At 41.6% G+C, this 17,190-nt stretch overlaps 2 protein-coding genes across 11 annotated transcripts in view; one reads left to right on the top strand and one right to left on the bottom strand.

Annotated features, from left to right (window-relative positions):
• Nucleotides 1-9,301, bottom strand: part of LOC139535551 (band 4.1-like protein 1) — a 122,701-nt gene extending 113,400 nt beyond the window's left edge. For 5 of the 9 annotated variants that reach the window (XM_071335049.1, XM_071335054.1, XM_071335051.1 and 2 more), the window contains exon 1: nucleotides 9,135-9,301. The gene's annotated coding sequence lies outside the window, so the exon portion shown is untranslated. The remainder of the gene's footprint in view (nucleotides 1-9,134) is intronic. The other 4 variants (XM_071335055.1, XM_071335056.1, XM_071335057.1 and 1 more) reach the window with 2 other exon arrangements.
• A 5,896-nt stretch (nucleotides 9,302-15,197) lies between these two features.
• On the top strand, nucleotides 15,198-17,170 carry LOC139535548 (myb/SANT-like DNA-binding domain-containing protein 4). 2 transcript variants are annotated; one of them, XM_071335043.1, is made up of 8 exons: nucleotides 15,200-15,626; nucleotides 15,950-16,020; nucleotides 16,108-16,284; nucleotides 16,375-16,436; nucleotides 16,519-16,605; nucleotides 16,693-16,734; nucleotides 16,803-16,976; nucleotides 17,056-17,170. In XM_071335043.1, exons 1-8 carry the CDS (start codon nucleotides 15,469-15,471, stop codon nucleotides 17,089-17,091), a joined length of 807 nt encoding a protein of 268 aa, XP_071191144.1. In that variant the 5' UTR covers nucleotides 15,200-15,468; the 3' UTR covers nucleotides 17,092-17,170. The 2 variants fall into 2 exon arrangements, with proteins under 2 accessions (XP_071191143.1, XP_071191144.1); XM_071335042.1 differs by having other exon boundaries at nucleotides 15,198-15,626; nucleotides 16,803-17,141.
• Nucleotides 17,171-17,190: the final 20 nt, after the last annotated feature.

Raw genomic sequence — 17,190 nt, 5'->3', positions numbered from 1 at the left:
AAAGTCTCCTCTTCTGTCTATGCGTGTTCTTCAGTAGTACAGTGTATCTGACCAAACCTTTGGCTCGTCTCTGTGACTCCCTCCGACTCGTCCCTGCACCGCTGCATGAGACGTGACCAGATTCACCCAACTACAACACGGAGCCAGGGAACATTCCACAGGGCCAGCAGCAATGACAGCTCAGTGGAGATACTGACTAAAGCATACACTCTGTCCTCAACACACACCGCACTGTAAAGCCCACGTACTAAAGTCTGTGTAGATCTGGGTACATATGTCCTCTGGTTTGGTACTGTAATACATGAATAATGATACAAGCAAGATAATGCACTTCTATTTTCTGACGATGACGGCAGTATGTTGTAATGTGGTAATGAGTAGTAGGATCAGTCTGTGAGGTTAACATGGGGTACAGGAGCTGGTTGTCTCCAGGTAAAGACTGAGCAGAGCGAGGAGCGCTGCCTCTGTGCCTCAGACCCAGTGGATGCTTCATACTTCCTCATTTGAATTGCAAATCGGGGGAAATCAAAACAATATGTTATTGGTCACATGCGCCGAATGCATCAGGTGTAGACTTCACCGTGAAATACTTGCTTACGAACCTTTCCCAACAATGCCAAGTTAAAAAATAAAAATAAACTAAGAATAAAGCAATATACAGAGAGTACCATATCACTGTGCAGAGGTACAAGGTATTTGAGGTAGATATGTACATAAAAGGCAGGGTAAAGTGACTAGGCATCAGGATAGACAATAAAAAGAGTCAAATAAAGGACAGATTAGCAGCATATGATGTGTGTGTATGTGTGTGCGCGTATGTAGTGTATGTGACTGTGTTTGAATTTGTGTGAGTGTCAGAGTAGTGTGTGTGAGTGTGAATATAGTCTTGAGAATGTGCATAGAGTCAGTGCAACTAACTATTTAGCAGTCTTGTGGTTATTTAGCAGTCTTAAGGCTTGGTGGTAGAAGCTGTCTGAGCAGATGCTCAGGCACTACTTGCCGGACAGTAGTAGAGTGAACAGTCTATGGCTTGGGTGGCTTAACCTTTTATGGCTGAAGGGGCAGCATCGAGTAACCTGGAAAGAGGTGGCCATTTCAAACGGCCTCGTACTCAATTCTTGCTCATACAATATGCATATTATTATTACTATTGGATAGAAAACACTCTATAGTTTCTAAACCCGTTTGAATTATTTCTCTAAGTGAAACAGAACTCTTTTTACAGCCCATTTCCTATCCGGAAGTGAGATTTCCAAAAGCGAGGTCTCTCTTCAAGAGCTTGTCTATAAAAGGGCATGTCACTTGGGACTATAGAAACACGTCATACACCTTCCCCTGGGTGTCAAGCGGAAGTGAGAGCAGAAATGACTTGATTATCTTGTTCTGGGATTGAATACACCCTCTTGGAGTGAGAGGACCGCCATTCTTTTTTTTTACGAAGGCGCGAAGTTGGACCTGGAATCACCTCCTGGAAAACCGTCGTTATAGGTGAATATGATCTCCGGCTTCGATTTTATTTGATACATGTCACAATATCATCCTAAAGTATGTTTTTTCAATATAGTTTAATTATATTATTGAAATTTATTCGGGACTTTAGACGTGATGCGGTGGAAGAATTTGTTCAAGAAGGAGAGGTTAGCGCCGCATGGCCAGTGCGCATGCTATTTCAAGAGGGAAAGAGTTCGTTTTGGATCCAAACAAAGCCGGTTCTGGACAACGGACTCCTTGTACAACATTCTGATGGAAGATCAACAAAGATAAGGACCCAATTTGGGATGCTATTTCATATATCTGTCGAACTGTGCTATCGCTACCGATTACTTGGAATCAATGCTGTTGTGTGTTAGCTATTGCAGTAAGCTAATATAACGATATATTGTGTTTTCGCTGTAAAACACTTTAAAAAATCGGAAATATTGGCTGTATTCACAAGATCTTTGTCTTTCATTTTGCTATACACCATATATTTTTCTGAAATGTTTTATGAGTAATTAGGTAGTTGACGTTGGTGTCTGTATTTACTCTGGCTACTCCCGTGCTATTTCTGACTGTAGCTATGATGGTAGCATCAATGTAAAACTGATTTATAGCTCAAATATGCACATTTTTCGAACAAAACATAGATTTATTGTGTAACATGTTATAGGACTGTCATCTGAGGAAGTTGTTTCTAGGTTTGTTTGGTTGGATCTTGGTTAGTTAGGGTGGCTTTGTGCATGCTACTTGTGCTGTGAAAAATGTCTGTCCTCTTTTGTATTTGGTGGTGAGCTAACATAAATATACGTGGTGTTTTCGCTGTAAAACATTTAATAAATCGGAAATATTGTCTGGAATCACAAGATGCCTGTCTTTCAAATGCTGTACACTATGTATTTTTCAGAAATGTTTTATGATGAGTAATTAGGTATTTGACGTTGGTGTCTGTAAATATTATGGCTGCTTTCGGTGCAATTTCTGATTGTAGCTGAAATGTAAACTATGATTTATACCTGAAAAATTCACATTTTTCTAAAAAAACATATGCTATACCATAAATATGTTATCAGACTGTCATCTTATGAAGTTTTTTCTTGGTTAGTGGCTATTTATTTCTTTATTTGGTCGAATTTGTGATAGCTACTGATGGAGTAAAAAACTGATGGAGTAAGAAAAGTGGTGTCTTTTGCTAACGTGGTTAGCTAATAGATTTACATATTTGGTCTTCCCTGTAAAACATTTTAAAAATCGGACATGTTGGCTTGATTCACAAGATGTGTACCTTTCATATGCTGTATTGGACTTGTTAATGTGTGAAAGTTAAATATTTAAAAAAATATATAGATTTTGAATTTCGCGCCCTGCACTTTGAGCTGGCTGTTGTCATAGGTGTACCGATATCGGGCTTGCAGCCCTTTAAGTCAGCATGCTGTGATCTGAAATTCCAGCAGCCTCAAGCATATAACAAACACACACACATACACTACGACCAACTCATGTATCTACATGACCCCAGAGTAAGACAGATGTGCCACACGTTTACCATACAGACATACAAAAGCTTAGAGACAGACACAGACAGAGACAGAGCTGTCAGGGGAGTGATATGATGTGATATCATGCCAGCAGTTCTCTTTCATCCAAGTCTCTCAGTACACTGACAAAAAGTGTTCATAAATGCCTATTCCCCAGCTCGTAAGGTTCCTTGGAGAACTCTTGCCTTTGAGTGTTCATTTAACTATTTACAATGTAGTGGTGTGTAAGAACTCCAGTGTTGGTGTTAATAACCAGAGTTGAACCAAAACCACACCCGCCAATATCATATTTCCCAGCATGCTCTATTGCAGGTTGATTTTTAGAATTGTTTGTTTCAATATCTATTTTCTTGCATGTACATTGATTGATTGAGTCCTCTTATGCTACTCAAATATAAATAATACATTTTCCTAAACTAATCCAATATGTTACTTGGATTTATTGCACCTGTTACTGAAATGGTTGTTCCAATTTAGATGTTTAAGGCAGTCTCATATTTTGGTCTAAAATAGTTTTAGACTAACTGTATTAGGATAAAACTAGGCTTGTGTTAAGAAATAGGCCTTACAAAATATGTATTGTCTTAAAGAATGTAATTTTAATGACAACATATTCTCTTAGGTTCTCATTTGGTGAAGGCCACAAGACTGAAAATGAATGAATGCAACAACCATGTCCTCTGTCACTAGCAAACACAGCCATGGGTGGTACTGGTAAATCTAAAATTCACTCAAAATCCACCCTGGGAAATATGCAAATAAGGCTTAAAACTCTACAGCAGGGCTATTCAATTCCGGTCCTGGCGGGCCGAAACATTTATGGTTTGGGATTTTTGTATGGTTCTTCAAAGAATCATCCCATTTATAATTTTTCCAGAGACCCTAAAATGGTTCCGCTATGGTTTTGCTCTCAAGAAGCTTATTTAGTTCCAACTTGCACTTTTATTTTTAAGAGTGTAGGCAGGCAAGTGGTGCTCTGGGCAGGGGAGATCTAAACTGGCACAGGAGTGTTCCAGGCCTAATGTTAACAAAGCTACTGTCTGACAGCTCTACCCGGTAAGGCTGCTGACTCGGACTGTGTAGGCTGCAAGAAAGACTGGCTAAGAGAGAGGGATTTAACGAACACAAACAAACTATAAAAATAAGCTGGGATGGAAGAAACTGCTTAAAGAACAAGATGATACAGATGAAGAAATAGAGGTCTACTTAGTGATGATTTGAGCATAAATGTCTGAAGAGGTTGGATCTAAGCGTCTACACATACTCCAATGTAAACTGGTGTACTTGTCACGTCTCCACGGTTACCTCCAGAAGTTGCGCCCGACACTCGCCCTACAGTTGCCCCCCTCTAAGCAGCAGAGCAGTGTAAACAGAATTGTCTTGTTGAGCCAACACTATTACAGTAAAAATTGTAATAGCATACCAATGTTTTTGAAACAGATTTTTTTTAAATAAGGAAAATGTCTGTACATTGAGACTTTTGAGGTGTTAGCTGTCTATTGTCAGTCAATTTAATGTGTATGGACGAGAAAATAAACCCTTTAATTGTGTGCACATGCTTTAGGTTGTTGCATTATTCAAGAGTGTAATATGGGTTGGTTGCATTATTCAATATTGTAATATGTTTTAGAAGAAAAGTAGCTTGAATTGTTAAATAGTTTGTGCTTACTGGCTAGCGGCGACTGATATATGGTCAATTTGAGTTGCGGACCAAGAATGACGTGTTGCCAGTCACAACGAAAGGTAACACATGGATGTAATGTGAAATGAAAAGTAGAAATCGCTTTTGCCACTCCGCTCCTCTGACTCTCCTTCGTCTCTCGTAGTGGGAATAGGGCCTAATAGAGCATTTCTATCATAGCCTAGTTCCAGTTTTCAGACCCAAACAAAAAGAGGATTATATCCTGTGGCTAAACATAAGTGACTTCACCAACACGTGCTGGATAGCTGATTGAATCAACAGATTAAATATTTACCACATGTATTCGTTCTACGCAAGGAAGATGGTCATTTGATAAGGCTTTTGGTAAGCATTCTTCACATAGCTAGATCACAGGAAGGCAATTGACACAAGTTATTTCATTATATACTTGGCTTAATTAGCCGGGTTCGGTGAATTAAATAGCTACTTTGGATTAATGATGCTGCAACATTTACAACAATCTAATAACAACAAAATATCCATCCTGTGCCAAGTTCAAATTCAAGAGGAGAGTAGACAACAGCTATCCAAATCAACATTCCATTCAGTCGAAAATGAAACAACTTTAAAGCTGTCCAAAGTAAACGACTCCATAAAGATAAGAATTCCAGTAGCAAGCTGTTCACCTTAATGTGATTGCCACAGTCAGATACTGTATGATGCATGACAAATGTTAACAGTAATGGAGAATACAGCCCTAAGAACATTAATTCATAGAAAAAAATTACTATAAATAGACATCCTAAAGAATACATTTTAAAAAACAAACAATTTAAAAAACAAAATAATAAAATAATATACTCTATTTTGGATATTTCTTTTAGTGATTACTTGGTCAAACTGATTCATTTTTTAACATGTGACATTCTATACAAATGAAAGAGAACATGAGGCCCCACAAGTAAACTTCCACAAGATTATAATTACCCGTCACGTACACATTTTTGGCAACGATTTAGCAGTCCTAGTTTACCAGTTCAACACCGAGAGCACCCAGGACAGAGGACTGGTCTGAGTTTACCTATATGACAAAACAACCCCCCCCCCCAAAAAAAGCACTAAGCCTCACCAATGACCATGTCCATTGTATCAGTGCGACACACATAACATACACTGAACGTACAAAACATTAAGAACACCTTCCTAATATTGAGTTGCACCACTCCCCCTTTTGCCCTCAGAACAGCCTAAATTCGTCAGGGCATGGATATTCTACAAGGTGTCGAAATCGTTCCACAGGAATGCTGGCCTATGCTGACTCCAATGCTTCCCACAGTTGTATGAAGTTGGCTAGATGTCCTTTGGGTGGTGGACCATTCTTGATACACACAGGAAACTGAGCATGAAAAACCCAGCAATGTTTCAGTTCTTGACACAAACCAGTGCGCCTGGCACCTACTACCATACCCCGTTCAAAGGGAACTCTGAATAGCACACTTACACAATCGATGTCTCAGTTGTCTCAAGGCTTAAAAATCCTTCTTTAACCTGTCTCCTACCCTTCATCTGCACTGACTGAAGTGAATTTAACAAGTGACATCAATAAGGGATCGTAGCTTTCACCTGGATTTACCTGGTCAGTCTGTCACGGAAAGAGCAAGTGTTCGTAATATTTTGTACACGCAGTGTAGTTTGTGTTGGTTAAATACACTGAAGAGATGTTTGCCTTTTATGAGAACCTAAAGTTGTTACATTTTTATTGAAGCATCTGATCTGAAACAGGGCTGGGATTCCCAAAAGCATCGTAGCACTAAGATCTTCTTAATTCCATTGAAACTAAATGAACGAAAGCTGATCTTGGAGCTACAATGCTTTTGGGAAACCCTGTCCAGATCTTATGCATTTGCTGTCAAGGAAACCAGAAAGGCCTCAGAAGCATGATGGTCAGAGGTGAGACCACCACCATACATGGACCAGTCTGAGCATGCAGCAGAGCCTGCTCTAGTCTTCTGAATGGTTATTTCATTTAACTTCTGCCAGATGCTTCCACTGTACTCCCTCACAGTGAGGTATCTGTCGGTGTCACGGATCCCCCCCGGTACTGATGCTCATTCTGTTCACCAGTTCCGGAGGTCTACGTCACCGGCTTTCTAGGCTTCACTGAAAGGGACTCATTATCATCAACCCTGGACTGTCTTGTCTGATTACACACACCTGGTTCCCATTTCCCCTGATTAGTATGTTATATATGTTCCCTCTGTCTTTGTTGGTTATTGTTCCCATGTCCGTTGGTGGTGTGAGTACCTATGCGTTGGTGCAGTTGTTATGCTGCGTGCTATATATAGTGTGTATTACGGGTGTCGTTCATCGAGGTTGACCCTTGCTCTTTTGTTTGGGTACAGCCCAGTGTTTTTGTATACGTGTTTGTTTTGGGTGTATTAAAAACCCCTATTGTGTATTCCTGCGCCTGTCTCCAAAATCCTTTATACCAGCGTGACAGTAGGAATACCTTCTTTGGTGTGATTATCTGGACAAAGGCCACAACAATCAGTGATTAGGTATTGGTGATGGGCTGTCAGTCACTCAATATTCTGTCCACAGTTCATACAAATGCCTTTGAGAAACGTCAAACACTGAGTCATTTTAGAAATGCCTGACTGAACATGCACCCCTGGCGGTGTTTGGGTGTTTCAGAGAGGGTGTGAAATGGGACTATGTTTGCCGTTTGGATCAGTGTCTCAACATGTTATGCATATGTGTGTGTGTGTGCGTGTGCGTGTGCGTGTGCGTGTGCGTGTGCGTGCATAAGCATCAGTCAGGCGGAGTGTGTGTGTGCACTGTGTGAGATGGGCGTGTCTGGGGAAAATCAGGCAAGTGGATTGTGCTAACTTTGAGTTGGGATAGAAGATCCAATTTGCCTTGACAGCAGGACTGAGACAAATTAAAGCCCATGGACGAAAACAAATCGATATATTGCAGTCATGAGAGATGGTGTGAATTAACATTGGTTACAAGCAGCAATACTCAAGCCAAGTAAGACTGACAATTGTCAACCAGAGACATACTATGAGATAGCTGCGCAGGGCTGAAATGAACAGAAACAACCAAAACTATACAGCATCTCCCATGGAGGTAAACACGAAGGTGAGTGGGAGTGAGAGTCTGCTAGTTAAGAGTGAGTGGGGTTCAAGCCATCACACTGTTACGCAGGCTTAACAAAGGGATGCAGAGGTGAGGCATTTGACTGGATATGGATTGTAATGCCTGGTGAAACCGTTGTCATAAAAGGTGAAAGCACTTTGTGAGCAATTGCATGCCAGTATACCTGGCAATGTATTCAACATAAGTGCTCAAGGATTGACTGTGTAATCAGCTATCTAAATTCACTCCGCTACATGGGCCTTAAACAAGATGCCACCCACCTGAGTGGTCATATAACAGAACATACCATAATAGAATAGAATAGAATAGAAAGTGCTCTCTTCTGTCCTCTGCATGGCAACCATTCCCAGGAGGCTAACATAGCCTCGGGCTTAACAGGCGGTCACCTCAAGGCTACCGTCACTTCACTAAACCACACGGTCCCTGTGATAATGATAACATATACGGATGTGTATGATGACAACTTTTTATTCTCATTACTGAGAACTCCTATTTCTTAAAACAGTTTACTCCCTTTAAGATACGTTACATCTAATGGAGTAATTCTTCATTATTTGTGTAGGTCTACGGGCTCTTTATGACATCATGGCTAGATGAAGAGTAGGCTAGGTTTGTTATTAATTCTGTCAGGAGTTAGGGCGGGGGCTGTCAGGCGAAAAGCCGCGTCATTGACGCTACAAGTTGTACCTCTGGAGCCATAGGACGCGCCATGGAAATGAAACGTTTATATTCCTATCACCTCATGCCACACATCGCCTTCAACCAATTTCCTGTGTGCGCATATGGGATGTTATGATGATGGGGCTATGGGCATGTACCACCAAACATATTCCGAATCATATTCGCTTTATACTCGAGGAGCATAAAGGCAATCGTATGGAATGGAATTATTGCAGAATATCCAAGCATTGACATGGTCTCCCTTACAAAATGTAAAATAGAGAAAGACATTTCGGTCTAGCGTGTCTTTCACATGGAATACCATTGCATAACATGATTGTAGCCAATCCCACTAAATAGTGCGGTAGGGCTACATCAAGAAGAAGAAAAATCACAAAGTAACGGAATCCAGCATAGCCCACAAATGGCCTTATAGCCTACCAACATTTTATATTTTAAAAACGAGGCATAAGTACATTTTTGGACGTGTGTGTTGTGGACAACAATAGTGGATTATTTTTTTGCATACATCTGCAACAATTTATTTAGAAGTAAGGAGAGATTGTAGCGTAATAAACTATTCCCTATGATGACATGGAAGTACCGCATGTAGGCTTTGAAATGTAAATAATACAATGCAAAATGTTGCTACCTACCTTTCCGTCAAACTCACATCCAGGTGTGGACCATTGACGTTGCGCACCGCGGGCAAATCAATCCAATACTGCCTCCGCCCCGTCTTTATTCCCTGCTTTAAGGGGAACAGCAGTGTGAGGGAGTGAGCGAGCTTCGAGTGAGTATGAGGAAGAGAAGGAGAGTGAAAGAGGGAGGGACAGAGGCTGTGAGGTAGAGAAAGACACGCAAGTCTCGGGATCCCAGTAACCAGCGGGAGCTTGCTTTTCCCCCACGCAGAGAACGGCCTTCACTTCTTTGACACTGCAATGACTTTGATTTATATCATCATTGGCATAACACAAACCCTTATTGAGGTAGTCTAGAATATGCGATGAAACAGTGTCATTTTGCATATAGAAGACGATAACAGGCATAGTGAGATTGGTCCATCAAGTCAGAGCCTTTTCTTTGTGAATGGCTTATGCATGCGACATAGATTACCACCTATGTGTAAACTATGGTAGGACTACTTAGTGAGAACATGCATTTATAGTTTTCCTTCTTGGTTAAACAAGAACCCTATCCTGATCTAATTTATTAAAAAGGTCAAATAAAATGGTTTGTTCTGTAGGCCTATTAGTTGAAAGTATGTCAATCTATTCAACCTGGACTCAGGGGTAGACGTTAGTGGTGCGCGACTCAGCTGTTTGCTCAACCGCACCCGCCCGCAATTGCTAATAACCCATTCGGTCCACCCCGACTATGTGATAAAGTGAACATCTGAAGACTGCACCCAACCCTAAAGCGTTAATATAGAAAATGAGCTGTGGGCTACAATCAAAGACAGCAGAACGATTTTTGACATCGGGTGCAGGTTTTTTGTTGTTGCCTGATTTCTGCTTATAATTTCCGAGGCTATTTGTTAGTCAACTTCTCTATAATTAATTACATGCAGCTTCTCTTCTGTCATTATATGTTGCCCTACAAGACAAAATAAACCAGAATAATGTCATAAATCTAGTTGACATCTGTAACGTTCTCTGTCATCTTCTTTGCCAGGAATTTAGGGACTGGGGAGAAAATACAATAACAAAAAAAAACAGGAAAGATTTTCTGTTCAAAATGTCCAAATGACATCAGTTTGATGGTTGTAAGAAAATAGAAAGCTGTGAAAACAACAAAACAGGTTTCTGATAAGATTTCAACCGAAGGTGTCTAACAGCATTTGCATTCTCTCAAGATGCTGAAAGAAATAATTTCTCCACTCCTGTTCCCAAGTGAACATTTTTCCTACATTTGGTGTATCCTTTTACTGCAAGAAATGCTTAATTCTGCAGGAGTTAATATTAAGGCTGTGAGAGAGGTTATAGACCTACAGTCAGTGTTTAGATTTCAGTTTCCATTTTAACCCATCTGAACAGTAGGCTACAGTTCCCTTAATGTGCCATAGGCCTATTTAAAGTCCCCCTTTTGTGACTGTCGAATTTGTATAGAGCCTCAATCACCACACATCCAGTGCATTTGGAAACACATTTTTGCAAATGTATAAAAAATACACTGAAATATTACATTTACATAAGTATTCAGACCCTTTACTCAGTACTTTGTTGAAGCACCGTTGGCAGCGATTACAGTCTCAAGTTTTCTTGGGTATGACTACAAGCTTGACAAACCTGTATTTGGGGAGTTTCTCAAATTCTTCTCTGTAGATCCTCTCAAGCTCTGTCAGGTTGGACAGCTATTTTCAGGTCTCTCCAGAGATGTTAGATAGGGTTCAAGTCCGGGATCTGGCTGGGCCACTCAAGGACTTTCAGATACTTGTCCCGAAGCCACTCCTGCATTGTCTTGCCTGTGTGCTTAGGGTCATTGTCCTGTTGGAAGGTGAACCTTCGCTCCAGTCTGAGGTCCTGAGTGCTCTGGAGCAGGTTCTCGTCATGGATCTCTCTGTACTTTGCTCTGTTCATCTTTCCCTCGATCCTGACTAGTCTCCCACTCCCTGATGCTGAAAAACATCCCCACAGCATGATGCTGCCACCACCATGCTTCACCTTAGGGATGGTGCCAGGTTTCCTCCAGACGTGACGCTTGGCTTTCAGGCCAAAGAGTTCAACCTTGGTTTCATCAGACCAGAGAATCTTGCTTCTCATGGTCTGAGAGTCCTTTAGGTGCCTTTTGGCAAACTCCAAGCAGGCTGTCGTGCCTTTTACCTAGTAGTGGCTTCCGTCTGGCCGGATTGGTGGAGTGCTGCACTGTGTTCTTGGGGACCTTCAATGCTGCAGAAATGGTTCTGTACCCTTCCCCAGATCTGTGCCCCGACACCATCCTGTCTCGGAGCTCTACGGACAATTCCTTCAATCTCATCTCTTGGTTTTTGCTCTGAAAATGCACTGTCAACTGTGGGACCTTACATAGACAGGTGTGTGCCTTTATAAATCATATCCAATCAATTGAATTTACCACAGGTGGACTCCAATCAAGCTGTAGAAACATTTCAAGGATGATCAATGGAAACAGGATGCACCTGATGTCAATTTTGTGTCTCATAGTAAAGGGGTTGAATACTTTTCTATTTTATTTAACCTTTATTTCACTAGGCAAGTCAGTTAACAACAAATTCTTCATTACAATGACGGCCTACCCCGGCCAAACCCAGACGAGGATGGGCCAATTGCGCGCCGCCCTATGGGACTCTCAATCACGTCCGGATATGATACAGCCTGGAATCAAACCAGGGACTGTAGTGACGCCTCTTGCACTGAGATGCAGTGCCTTAGACCACTGCGCCAAACAGGTATTTCAGTTTCTTTTTTAAATAAATCGGTTAACATTTGTAAAAACCTGTTTTCGCTTTGTCATTATGGGGTATTGTGTAGATTGACGAGGGGGGAAAATTATTGAATCCATTTTAGAATAAGGCTGTAACATAACAACATTTGTAAAAAGTCAAAGGGTCTGAATACTTTCCGAATGCACTGCTATCATCCTCTTTTACAACTTCACCAAATCTTTCCCAAACGTTACTTTTCTGTCCCTCCCTTCTCTTCATTTCAACTCTCCATTTCACAGCTTTTGTCTTATTGAATTAAACTCTGGCATTGTCCTTTTTGCCTCTGTGGATTGAGGTTAACTTTTTCTGCACGTTCCCAAAAGCATTTGTCAATTGGCGCGTAGGCTATTTGGCACGCGTACAGTTAGGCCCTCAAATGTAGGCTTATGCACTATTCCCAGACAGCCTAAAATAATGAAAGAAAAACTTCAATGTACCCTACAGATATAAATTGCACAAGAATTATACATTTATGGATTTTTTTAAGGTAGGCTATTATTTACTCTTTATTCAACCCACCCGCCACACACCCGCCCTTCATCCACACAATATTTAATGGCCCTAAACCTGTCCGCCCCTATTTCCACAGGGATGAGGGTTATGAGTTGGCCCATGCATCACTAGTAGACGTAACGTAGTAAATGTAAATCTGTTTCCCTCCATTTAGTATGATATGTTATGGTTCGTATGGTATGTATTCATTTGTGGATGTCCATCATCTATTTTGTTTGATATGTTCGAAATCCAATTTGTTGTGGCCAACGTTAGCTAGGGTGCTAGATGGCTAACGTTAACATTAGCTAGGTGGCTAACATTAGGGGTTAAGGTTAGGTTAAAGGGTTGAGGTTAGGGGAAGGGGAACGATTAGCTAACATGCTAAGAAGTTGCAATAGAAGTTACAAAGTTGATAATAAGTTAAAAGGCTAAAGTTACCTGTGATGAGAGACAAACACACAATCTTTGGGTTGCTAGACATTTGTGTTAGTAACAAAGTAGCTAAAAAGTAGTAAGTTGTTACAAAGTTGCTAATCAGATAAAATGCTAAAGTTGTCTGTGATGAGATTCGAACATGCAAACTTTGGAGTTTTAGACGTTTGCATTATATGCCGACCCAACCACCCTCCTTTCATTTTTGCCTTAAGTAACCTTCTGCCTTACGTAACCATACCAAACGTAACATATCGTACTCATTTCAGTCTGCCGGATGTACGTTTACCATGTCTGTAAGACCAGGCTGGTCTATTGTTAGGCCTATCAAATCCACTGTATTGTAGGAAAATCCACTATTTCATGCCGTGCATGATGTTCTCATGTAGCGAAGCAGTAAAGATGAAAAAAGAGCAGACACTTACAGTAGACCTGTCGTAGCCTACTCACTGGTTTAGATCATTTCCTACTTTCCCCTCTTTCTCTGGGCTGTAGATAATGTAAATAATGATGTACTGCCTTCTTAGAAGCACTGATCTATGCTTAGAACTCCCCCACAAACATTAATAAGCATGCGTCACTGAGTGTGTTTACCTTCAAACAGACCAGTACCACTGTGGAAAAGAACAGCGTCTGTCCACTCAGTGTAGCTGCGAGGGAGTACAGACACACTTGCCAGCCAGCAAGATGATGAAATCACTAGCTGTATACCACTGCACATCAATATGTATCAATATGTTAGGCATGCAGTCAGTGAGAGTCCTGTCACTCTCAACCTGTGATTTGGACCATCCATGTTTCAGATTAGCACTGTTTCTGTTGGACTATACAGGAGTATAAAGTCAGCACACAACTCCCATCCCCCCTGCCTACACTCACGATAACAGATTGCAGTCAGAGTGCAGTATAACTGCAGTACACTCAACACTGGGGCCCCACAAGGGTGCATGCTCAGCCCTCTCCTGTACTCCCTGTTCACCCACGACTGCGTGCCCATGCACGCCTCCAACTCAATCATCAAGTTTGCAGACGACACAACAGTAGTGGGCTTGATTACCAACACCGATGAGACAGCCTACAGGGAGGAGGTGAGAGCACTCGGAGTGTGGTGTCAGGAAAACAACCTCTCACTCAACGTCAACAAAACAAAGGAGATGATCTTGGACTTCAGGAAACAGCAGAGGAAGCACCCCCCTATCCACATCGAAGGGACTGCAGTGGAGAAGGTGGAAAGTTTTAAGTTCCTTGGCGTACACGTCACAGACAAACTGAAATGGTCCGCCCACACAGACAGTGTGGTGAGGCGCAACAGCGCCTCTTCAGCCTCAGGAGACTGAAGAAATTTGGCTTGTCACCCAAAACCCTGACAAACTTTTACAGATGCACAATCGAGAGCATCCTGTCGGGCTGTATCACAGCCTGGTACGGCAACTGCACCGCCCTCAACCGCAAGGCTCTCCAGAGGGTAATGAGGTCTGCACAATGCATCACCGGGGGCAAAATACCTGCCCTCCATGACACCTACAGCACCCGATGTCACAGGAAGGCAAAAAAGATAATCAAGGACAACAACCACCCGAGCCACTGCCTGTTCACACCGCTACCATCCAGAAGGCGTGGTCAGTACAGGTGCATCAAAGCTGGGAACGAGAGACTGAAAAACAGCTTCTATCTCAAGGCCATCAGACTGCTAAACAGCAATCTCTAACTCAGAGATGCTGCTGCCTATATTGAGACCCAATCACTGGCCACTCTAATAAATGGATCACTAGTCACTTTAAACAATGCAACTTTAAATAATGCCACTTTAATAATGTTTACATATCTTACATTACTCATATCACATGTGTATACTGTATTTTATACCATGTATTGCACCTAGCCTATGCCACTCGGCCATCGCTCATCCATATACGTATATGTACATATTCTCATTCACCCCTTTAGATTTGTGTGTATTAGGTAGTTGTTGGGGAATTATTAGATTACTTGTTAGGTATTACTGCACTGTCGGAACTAGAAGCACAAGCATTTCGCTACACTCGCATTAACATCTGCTAACCATGTGTATGAAAACAATACAATTTGAACTGCAGTTAGAGCGCAGTATAACTGCAGTATACAGCAAATACTGCATCCAAAATAACACTGTTTGTTTTACTGCTGTAATTTTTCAGTGTAACTGTAGTTAGAGTGCAGTATAACTGCAGTTCAACAGTTATTCTGCAATTACTGTGTCCAAAATACCAGTCGACTGCAGTTACTGCACTTTTACTGCAGTTTCAATACTGCAATCTTTTTTGAAAAGGTAACATCTATAGGGGGCAGTAATGTGACCCTGCCTCCAGTGAAGGCGTTTGGGATTGAGTGGTGGCTGGCTACCACATAAATCACCAGGGGACTGTTGCACAAAAGTAGAATTAAGACATCCGGGATAAATGACTCAGCTGAGCTCAATGAAGCCAAAACATGTGCGTCCAGGCTTAATTGGTTGCACAAAGACCAAGCCAGGATGAGCAGACACGGATTCATTAAGCCAGGTGAAACCAATCCTGGATAGGTGCGCGCTCACGGCTCACTCAAATAGACCCCGCCACAGATCACAGATTAACTGATTTACCATGGCAACTAGAGCCGCGTACTTTTCCCCGTCGGAAGCACAAATCCTCATGGAGGCATACGAGGAGGTAAAAGATATAATTAAGAAGAAAGGCAACACCGCCACAGTGATAAAGCAAAGAGAAAAAGCGTGGCAAAGTATTGCAGACCGCCTGAATGCGTAAGTAGTGCACAATTACACACTCACCGCTCCGCTGAAACATCACAATTACAATTCAAATATTTAATTCACATCTCCAAAAATGCAGTTGTACTGTAATTATGAAACGGTTACATTTTTAATTGAAATGCACTGCAGATATGAGTGAAATTGTGTAAAGTAACTCCATCACACTGTATAAAGCTATGATACATTTTTTGATATTTTTACTGAAAACAAGACAAAAATACCAAGTAATTTTTTGCAGTGTGACTCCATTAAATGTGTGTGTGTGTGTGTGTGTGTGTGTGTGTGTGTGTGTGTGTGTGTGTGTGTGTGTGTAGATTAAACATGAACGGGCCAAAACGGACATGGCAGCAGGTCAAAATCAAATACAAGAACATTCTGCAGAATGGTATGGTCCCTGACTAATATTTAACAAAGCACAAGCATATATTGTACCCAGAAGGTGCCTGCTCACACATTGTCTGTACTGTTTTAGCAGTGAAAAAGAATACCCACAGACAAGGCACGGGTGGTGGGTCACCAAAGGCTGACCTTACCCCAGCAGAGGACATGGCCTTGGAGCTAAATAAAGGCAGGCCCGTCTTAGAGGGGATCCCTGGGGGGAAAGAGACGAGCATAGGTTCCTCCCAAGATGCCACCCGCTTCATTCAAGGTATGTCCTTCCATCTCTACATGGGATACAACCACATTCATATTGAATCAATTTGGACTGTCTGACTTTGGTTTACCTATTGCCTTGCAGTGTCTGGCAGCACTGTGTTCCTGTTAGAGCCACCAGCACAAGCACCAGACGATGCTGATCCAGTGAGTACTCCATCAAAGGCATACTGTAGGCCTGGCATGTCTTGTCTACTAGCTTCAATATGAATCCGATTAAATGTGATAGGGTGAAGGCCCCAGTGCAGCAGCAACAGCACATGATGGAGACGATGATGAGGAGGAGACCATCTCTCTGGATTCCAGAAGGCATGAGGTATCATGTTAAGACTGTGAAAGTACTATTTACTCTACAATGGTGAGGAGTCCTCATCAAAATCAAAAAATCTAATTTCTTTTACAGGACCCAGATGCTATACAGTGGGAAAACCAGCCTGGCAACATAGTGCGTATTAATAAAAGGACACCACATCCTGCCAAATTCCAGCTGCGCTAATTGTATTGTGTTCACAGAGCTCACAAGCTATCAGAAAGTTGTATGGCAACCACCTCCGGCGCCAAATAGAACTGGCAGACATAGACATTCAGTACAAGAAGAAAAAGATGGAAAATCTTGCACTGGAGTCCGAAATAAAAAAGAGGACAATTAGGAAACTGGACCTTGAAATAAAAAAACTTGAGAGGGAGGTGAGATATGCCTTCAATGTACACTGTATGCTAACTGTAACACAAATGTATTAATCATTATTTTTCTTTCCTCCCCCAGCTCCAAGAAGATGACACAGCTCAAAATAAAAATTAGGTATATTCTCGTAAAGTCAAGTGAGCCATGACATATGAGCTCTTATTGTGAGCACACAGGACGGTGGCATCTTTCTAAGGTTTCTTTTATTTTCCCAGC

This window comes from Salvelinus alpinus, chromosome 12 (assembly GCF_045679555.1).
Source record: "Salvelinus alpinus chromosome 12, SLU_Salpinus.1, whole genome shotgun sequence".
Lineage (NCBI taxonomy): Eukaryota > Metazoa > Chordata > Actinopteri > Salmoniformes > Salmonidae > Salvelinus > Salvelinus alpinus.
Note: the sequence above shows the minus strand (reverse complement) of the source record. Positions and strands in the feature narration are given on the sequence as shown.